This window comes from Rosa rugosa, chromosome 2, assembly GCF_958449725.1.
Source record: "Rosa rugosa chromosome 2, drRosRugo1.1, whole genome shotgun sequence".
In the NCBI taxonomy this organism is placed as follows: domain Eukaryota; kingdom Viridiplantae; phylum Streptophyta; class Magnoliopsida; order Rosales; family Rosaceae; genus Rosa; species Rosa rugosa.
In genome coordinates, this window is record NC_084821.1 from 15,249,261 (window position 1) to 15,257,686 (window position 8,426).

The following is an 8,426-nucleotide window of genomic DNA, read 5'->3' on the forward strand; positions in this document are numbered from 1 at the left end:
TTGTAGATAACGGATCGGGATTCACTATTGCAAAGAGATTTGCAATTCCAGAAGAACTCTGGAAAGAAGATAAGAAAAGAACAACTACTGGAGTCACGTTTGATGGAAGCCATCTTACCATGAATAAAGTAGCAAAGAATGTTCATATCACCACTGGTGGAGGAACATTTATCATCCACAATGTTTGGCAATCTGAAGGCCAATGATCCGATTTCTTGTTGGGAAATGATTTTATTCTCCAACAGAGATTCATCCAGGATGAAGAAGCAATAGGCTTCAGAAAAAGAGAACGGGTGTTCTGGGCAGACAGGCTTACACAAGCCAAAAGTGTTGTAGGTCCAAACTTTACTACACAATATCAGAGATCGCAACATAATAGTGGTGATCTTACCCCCTACAAACCCAAATTCGAACCCATACTCCAAATCAAACAACAACAAGAATTACTTGTTGAAGAATCTTCTGAAGAAGAAGAAGAAACTAGTGAAGATGAAGAAGCTAGTTTCATTCATGAACATAACCTCAAGCACTTCCAGAATAAGCTTGATTCCCAGAAAATTCCAACTCTTGAGAAAATCAAGAACTTACTCGAACAGAATATCGATGTAGACCCTCAGAAATTTTGGGAAAAAGACCCAGTGGTCTGTGAATTGAGATTACATGACATGAATGATATCTGTCATGTCAAAGCCATTCCTCAGTACAAAGAGGAAGATCAAAAGGAATTCAGAAAAGATATTGAAGATCTCCTGAACAAGAGATTACTTCAACCTTCCACTAGCCCTCATCATGCTTCAGCTTTCTACGTGAGAAATCATGCAGAAAATCTCAGAGGAAAAGCTAGAATGGTGATTGACTACAAAGATGTCAATAAAAAGACTGTCAAAGACGGTTATCAAATTGCTCAAGTACGAGTACTGATTAACCAGCTCAGATGAGCTAAAATCTTTTCAAAATTCGATGCAAAGTCGGGGTTTTGGCAAGTCAAGATGCATCCAGAGAGTATCCCTCTCACTGCATTTGGAACACCACAAGGACATTACAAATGGATGGTAATGCCTTTTGGTCTAAAACAAGCTCCCTCAATCTTCCAAAGAAAGATGGACAACATCTTCAAACATGTTGCGGAGTTCTGTGTCGTCTATATTGATGACATCCTGGTCTTTTCCTAAAACAGAGAAGAACACATGAAACACCTCCATGAGGTTGTAAAGCTGATAGTTCAGCATGGAATTATCCTAGGAGAAAAGAAAATCTTCTTTATTCTCGATGAAGTTGATTTCCTAGGAATAAACATCAAGAATGGAGTAATAAAACTCCAACCTCATATCCTTGAGAAGATCTAGAAGTTCCCATATAGAATTCCTGATGCTAAGAGTCTCGAAAGATTCTTAGGAGTCATAAACTATGGGAGAGATTTCATTCCCAAAATCTCATGATTAACAGAAATGTTATCTCCTAAGACAAGTTCCAAAAGAAAATGGAACTTCATAGAAGACGATGAAAAAATTGTGAAGCAGATAAAAAATCTCTGCAAAAACCTCCCTCCTCTTCAACAACCAGAGGAAAATGATGAGATTATCCTCCAAACAGATGCGAGTGATAATTATTGGTTCGGTGTTGTTCTGGCAAAAACGCATGGAACTAACATTGAAAAGATCTGCAAATTTTGTAGTGGCAAGTTTAGCCCTGCAGAACTAAACTATCCCACAGGGGAAAAAGAAATTTTGACTGTCAAGAAAACAATTTTAAATTCTCCACATTTTCTTGGAAAACCCTTTACTGTCCGCACCGATTGTGCTAGAGTAAAGAATTTCAAAAATTTTAAACTTGATAAAGCTGCTGATAGAGGAAAATTAGCAAATTGACAATTATTTCTTAACCAATATGATTATAATGTTGAATTAATTGCAGGAAACAAGAATTATCTTCTAGACGCCTTAACCAGAGAAATGGCAATGTTCAGCCGTAAAGATGACGACGAAGGTCGTAATCCCAGAAGCAGAAGAACTGGGAAAGAACATGAACTTGCTGAGGATCCTAAAGAAAAAATCCTCAAAAGATTCTTGCTAGGTCCAAAAGGACTAGCCACAACTGAGCAATCCCAGGGTAAAGGATTGGCTAGCCCGTCTCAAAAGGCAGACGGTAAAGGCTCATCAAGACCGTTGAAGGCTGTTGCTTTGCCAAAAAGCAAACTTACTCCAACTGGAGTAATAAATGTTTTTAATTATGAACTTCAAACATTTGATGCTCCTGTGTTCAGAACTGGCAGGAGGCTAGCTTACCACCAGAAGGCAATCCTAGATAATCTTTTATTTGCCTTTCAAGAAAGAAGCAGTGGTATGATATTCCCAGCTCTCTTTGCACTAGCGGAAGAACTCTATGAAAATGCTAGACCACAGTTTGAAGAAAATCATATGCAGCAGAGTGCTGTTCGAAATGAAAAAATTCACTTCCTTGAAGATCCAGAAAGTGCCTATCATAGCACTAAAAGAATCAGATTGGTTAGAATTCCATAATCTGATAGGAAGTCATAATTCTGAGGCATGTATTCCTCCAACTCTCTTCATTATTGCAGGACCTTATGTTGGAAGATACTTAGTCAATGTTCAGAGTGAACATCCTCAAGAACACAAGCTTTGGCTTGTTGAAAATGGTTTTGTCCATAATCTATGGACTAAAACAAATGATGATCTCAAGGGACTACCTCCGATTACTGTCAACACAGTAAAAAATGTCAGAAAAAATGACTGCATGTTGAGATTGAAGTTCAGATCCACTCCACCAGAATGGATACACAAAGCAAATGGTGAAGTTGAGTACATTTCTCCATATCATTATGTGAGAATTATTCAAAGAAGATATCTGCAGCCTGCCTGTGTTGGATACAATGGCCAGCCAAACTCAAGCATTCCATGGATGAAGGCCATGTCTCTAGAATATATCAAAAAGATCATCTCTGAAGATACAAAGAATACTTTCCTGGCAGCAGGAGAAAAAACAATTATCAGTGCTTACGATCATCCTGACGTAGTCAGCAGTGACCTCTTCCTATCTCTCACAGGAAAGGAGATAGATTCGACACTGGCATACTTACAGTGGGTTGAAAAGCTTGAAACAGACAACCACTACAAGATGTATGTTGATACAGACGTCGAAGACAATGCAACAACCGCTCGAATGGCCCAGGCAGATAACAACTCATTTGTCCTTGGTCATAATTCAGAAACAGACGAAAACATGTAAAGCAGCAGGTGTAGAATGCACCGAAAGTACTTTTGGACACTTCCCAAAAGCTGCTTTTGCTTTTCAGAAAAGAAAGGTGAAAAACATTTCACCTAAATGAATATGCTTTTCCCTTGTCCGACCTCCACCAGCAGGAGCACTCAGGAAAGCAGGAAATCACGGAGTTGTTCTGTACATTTTGTTATTTTGAATTCCAGTTTGAGTTCCGCTCCCTATATAAGGAGCTTTAGGTTTCATTTGAAAGGCATCGAAAAATCCTCCTCAGATAAAAAAAAACTTCCATCTCTCAAAATAGTTTGAAAACTTGAGCAGAAGAGTCTTCTCTCAAGAAAGAGGAATGCCATAGTAGCAGTGTGATCTTTCTTTCCTGTCTAAGTGTGAAGTGTGCTTTCATTTCAAGTAAGTACTGTAATCATTCCTATGGATAGCTAAACAGCTTCTAAGCTGTTTACCTGAGAATGAGGCTCTGATCTATTAGCCTGTAATTAGGTTTGAATAAATAATTTCAGATTGCTCATCCACCTTATCACTATGTTTTAAATTTTAGTACGATGTTTGAATGTTTTTATACGTTTCTGCCTTTACTCCTGTAAGATTTTTAGGTTTAAACCTTCTTGTTCTTAGAAAACTTTGCTTAGGCTTTTGATAAAAACAAGCAGCAGTGATTCCGCCCGTTAAAGTAACCGTTAGGCAGGGAGCCGTTAGGTGAAAAACTTAGGCATGTTGAAGGCTAGTTTTGTTTTTCTCTAAAGTTTGAACAGGTTTTCCTAGGAAAAAGCAAAGAATAAACCTAAAAGTCAGCATATGACATATTAGGCACTAGTTTAGAAAAGACTACCCCTAAATGTATTTTCCCTAAAGATTTGTGTAAATGGGCACAATACAAACTTGTTGGTGCAAGTGGGCACAATACATGTGATTTCTAGAATTCTGGGTAAACATGAATTAACCCTATGGTTCGTATATAGAGAGAGAGAGCTTCGAATGAGGACCACTAAAATGAGGATTTCGTGATGACTTTCTAATCAACCATTGGAAGACTTATTTTTCGATTACATTACGGAAAATCAACCGTTAAATGTTTATGTAGGCAAGAGTAGATAACTTTTAAAAAATTTCGTCTATTTTTATTTTTATTTTTTTGAAGGGGTTTGAAACTCAGCTTTATTGGGAGGCTCAGCCCCACACCCAAATATTATTGATAATAGAAGGATGATTGTACACCGAGGGGGATATATAACCTTCACCTTGAGTACTAGTATAAAAATCTTCATAGAGTGCATCCTGAATAATAACAGGTGCCTCCTCTAACAAATACTCATCTAAAATAGATAAATTAGCAAGGTGCACCAATCTATGGGCTACACTATTTGCTTCACGGTAAATGGACTGTAAATGAAAAGAAGAAATAGCCTGTAAATAGGCCTTACAATCCTCCACAATACAGCCAGTCTCTGAAAGATCCTCCATCTCTCCATTAAGTGCAGTAACAACAACACAATCAGTTTCAATGTCAACATTAATCATGCCCTGATGTATAGCCAATAGGAGTCCTGCTCTCATAGCCTCAAACTCCATATGCAAAGCAGAATGTACAAGAGAAAAGGGACTTGCAATCGCAGCTAAAAACGTACCATGTTCATCTCATATAACCGTCTATTTATTTAACAAAGTGAAACTATGAAACTGTTTTTGATTTAGTTGACTATTTTCAAAAATAATAAGTGCCATTATGAACGGAACTTGTCTGATTATGAGGCTTATACTAAGGCTAAAGGTAGTAAGACAGTTACTGAAGAAGGTTGATAGAAGAATGTTACTAATACACATCTCAGGCTCTCAGCTCAGCAGTAATACCAATAAAAATTTGAGAAAAGTTTTAGTTGAAAAGTCCCAATTCGCCAGATGGTTTTAGGACCCAGAAGAAGATGGTCGGATGGTGTTGAAATATTTTACTCAAATTTGGTCCAAAAAGTCAACAAAAATAATACTTCTGTCTTTCAACAGCTGGACCATGAAATTGAAAACTTGAAAGGTATGGTGAATTTTACCCCACACACACTTTAGATACGGAGAAAGCAACTGGTCCTCTGCTTCCTCTATATCAGTACTGTGTGGGCCGAAGATGAGGCACACTCAATGCCTCAATGGCAATAGACTACATTGATCATTGCCTCCAATGATCCAAGAAGCCATAATGTTTCTCTTTCCCAAATTTTTAGGCTTTATTGGTGGCAGATCTCCACAATTTCGATTAAGCAATAGTGTACAATATTAGCCGATCACATTGTTGCTCGTATCTCTTGTACAATGAAAATTTACATGAATTCGGAAGATGAAATACTTGAATGTCTTTCCATTGTCGAATCCGGTTGAAATTTTGTTCATCCATGAGAAGAACTCGATATAGTGATATACCATACTCCAATACACAGAACAAATCTTGCAAGTATAACTGTTCATAGCACTAATTAATCTACTGTGGAAATGGGGTAGGTGTCCTCACTCCTTGCCATTTTGTAGAACAGCTTCTGAACCTTTTCTTGGATTCATGCTTTTGTTTACACTTGTTTTTTTCTCCATGTAGTATGTACACAAAATGATTCTGTTTTCTCTTTCCAGTCAACAATCAATCAACAAAGCCCAAGAAAAAGCAGTGAAACAGTGCCAACAAATGATTACTCTTTTCCCAGTCATTTTCTTTACTCCTTTTGACTCATCCAGGTGATAGTCCTTACTCTTCTGTACATTCATAGACACTCTATATAAATTTACCAAGTTACCACACCTGGGTTCTGTCACTTCTGTGGCTCACCTCAGCCTTCTCTGAATCTCTGATACTCCTCTGCTTTGCTACAATCCCAATTAAGGAAATGACAGTTCTTTCTTTTACCTGAGGGTGTCCACATTCCACCTTCACCAAAGCCAATCAGTCACAGACATGGCTCGTGAGCAGGTGCTACTGCTTTGTCTTCTCCCTCAGTTTTATTTGGCTTTTCCCTTCTGGGTTCAACCTCAAACCTTTTTTTTTCCTGCTCAATTTCAATTATGGGTCTGTTTTTTTCTTATAATTTCTCTGCTTTGTGGGTCAAAGACTCTGGCTTTTCTCATCACATTGGTCAGTCCTGTGATTTCTCTAAGTGCACATGTTAGTGTTTGTCTTCATGCCTTAGAGAACTTTTGCATAGTTAACTTGATTTTGATTTTGCATGACTGATATGATTGATTGCAGGAGGAAGGCTGGCCTCTGGGTTTGCAGCCAATGCATGTGAGAGTTGGGCTGGCTGCTCGAGACCGTGAAGTTTCTGGATCGGTGTCATTCAATACTCTACTAACTGGCTCTCCTACCTCCTCCACAGACTCTTCTTCGGATCTGGATACAGAGGTCAGTGCTGTAAATTACAGAGATTAAGGTTTAAGCTTTTTCAGATTCTGGTCTTGTCTTTGATGGTTCAGTGTATGATTGATTAATTACTTTGTGTGTAGGTAGGTATATTATATACATGGTTGGTATACAGTATTTAGTGCTACTGTGCTGGTACCTTCTTTTTTGTTTCTTTCAGCTTGTTTTTGTTCATGGAAAATATGCTTTGGAATGAAAATTGTTATCTTCTTTTGCAAGATTGTGAATTAAGATGAAGAAGATAAGAAATGCTAGGAGATTTAGAGATGACAAGGACTTAATGAGTAATATGATTAGGACTAGATGAATAAACCTTTTAGGAATTGGGAATTGAACTAACATCCCATCTTTTCTCTATTCATATTAGACAAGACTACTCCCTTGTTCATGTTCTACATAGAAAGCATCTGTAGGACAAGATGGGATGACATATGTTGGCAACCACACAAGGCATTCTTGGATGTAGTCTTTGGCTCATGAGTGATTTTGGACTTGATATTTAGAGGTTCCTACAGTTTCTTCAAGTGGAACTGTAAGTTTTTGACCCCTGCAGAGTATTAATAACATTTTTCCACTGGTATTGTACATAATATATATAGTGGGTAAGCTAACAGACTGAAAGGATTACACATATGATATATGCAATACTTTACTATATAAGAACAAAGTGGACCTGACAAAAGAAAGCTCTTGAATGGTCCTCAGAAAAGGCGGTGGTATGCATCCTCAGATTTCAATTTTTACATAAGCCAATTCTATATGGAGCAAGTAGCAAGTAGGCTCACCAATTAACTCCTATAAAGAACTTTTTAACTATCCTAATGCATCAACAAAATTATATGCTGCTGGTATCTATTTGAAATGAAAAGAGTATTGCATGGTGACTCATAAGTTGCTAACCAGGCCAAATTGTCTTTGGTTAATTGGGTGCAGTCGACAGGGTCTTTCTTCCATGATAGAAGCATCACACTTGGGAATCTTATAGGAATCAATAGCATTCTAGAGCTATCAAGGAGATCATTAAGAGGAAGAAAGACTGATCAGATCTGTAAGGACAAAAAGAGCAACAACAACAACAACAACAGCACCAAGTTCAGATTGTGTTGTTTCTCTCTATGCTCAAGGGACAGTACAGATGGTGAGAATGTGAACAGTAATAAAACTCCTCCATCCCTCGGCCATTTCCTTGCAGAAGAGAGAAGAGCTGCCATTGATGAATACAGAAGAAACCCTCAAATTTATGGCCCAGATGATGAGCTTGCCATGGCTCAGCAGGCTGCTACAGAACCCAACTCCCTTTTTGTTAATGGCCAAGTAGCTCCTCCTCCTCAATCTAGTCCATGGTTTGATTCAGATGTTGACAGAAGAAAACCATTGCTATTTTCATGCATGTGTTGATTGACTACTCTATGCTCGTCTCAGTTGAGTTTCAATCAGAATTTCATGTCATTGGGAGAAATAAAATGGTAAAATTGTTGTGTCTCACTTCTATGTAGCACATTATGCTGTTTTTTTCATATATCAGTAAAATTTAGCTTAGTTTACCTCTTTCTATGATGTATATTATTAATGCAGCTTTTTTCATTTACTTCTTTTGGTTCCAAAAAGAAGGGCCAAACTGATATGGAATCCTAGGTACTCTTTCCTACCTATTGACTAGATGGATTGAGAAAATCTAAGAAGAATTAGACAACTTGTCTATACTGAGCATCTTTCATACTTTTAGGGGAGCGGGAAATGGTTCGAAAATATCTGAAGGGGAAAAAAATTATTTTAT

General features: G+C 37.8%; 1 protein-coding gene across 1 annotated transcript; it reads left to right on the forward strand.

The window, feature by feature from the left end:
- Nucleotides 1-5,921: 5,921 nt before the first annotated feature.
- On the forward strand, nucleotides 5,922-8,201 carry LOC133732564 (uncharacterized protein At3g17950-like). Its single transcript, XM_062160142.1, has 3 exons — nucleotides 5,922-6,202; nucleotides 6,479-6,631; nucleotides 7,583-8,201. Exons 1-3 carry the CDS (start codon nucleotides 6,188-6,190, stop codon nucleotides 8,045-8,047), a joined length of 633 nt encoding a protein of 210 aa, XP_062016126.1. The 5' UTR covers nucleotides 5,922-6,187; the 3' UTR covers nucleotides 8,048-8,201.
- Nucleotides 8,202-8,426: the final 225 nt, after the last annotated feature.

Bases quoted from the DNA above. Each gene is read 5' to 3' on its own strand.
- LOC133732564 (XM_062160142.1), top strand. The intron at 6,632-7,582 runs GTCAGTGCTGTA...AATTGGGTGCAG, and splicing joins CTTCGGATCTGGATACAGAG to TCGACAGGGTCTTTCTTCCA.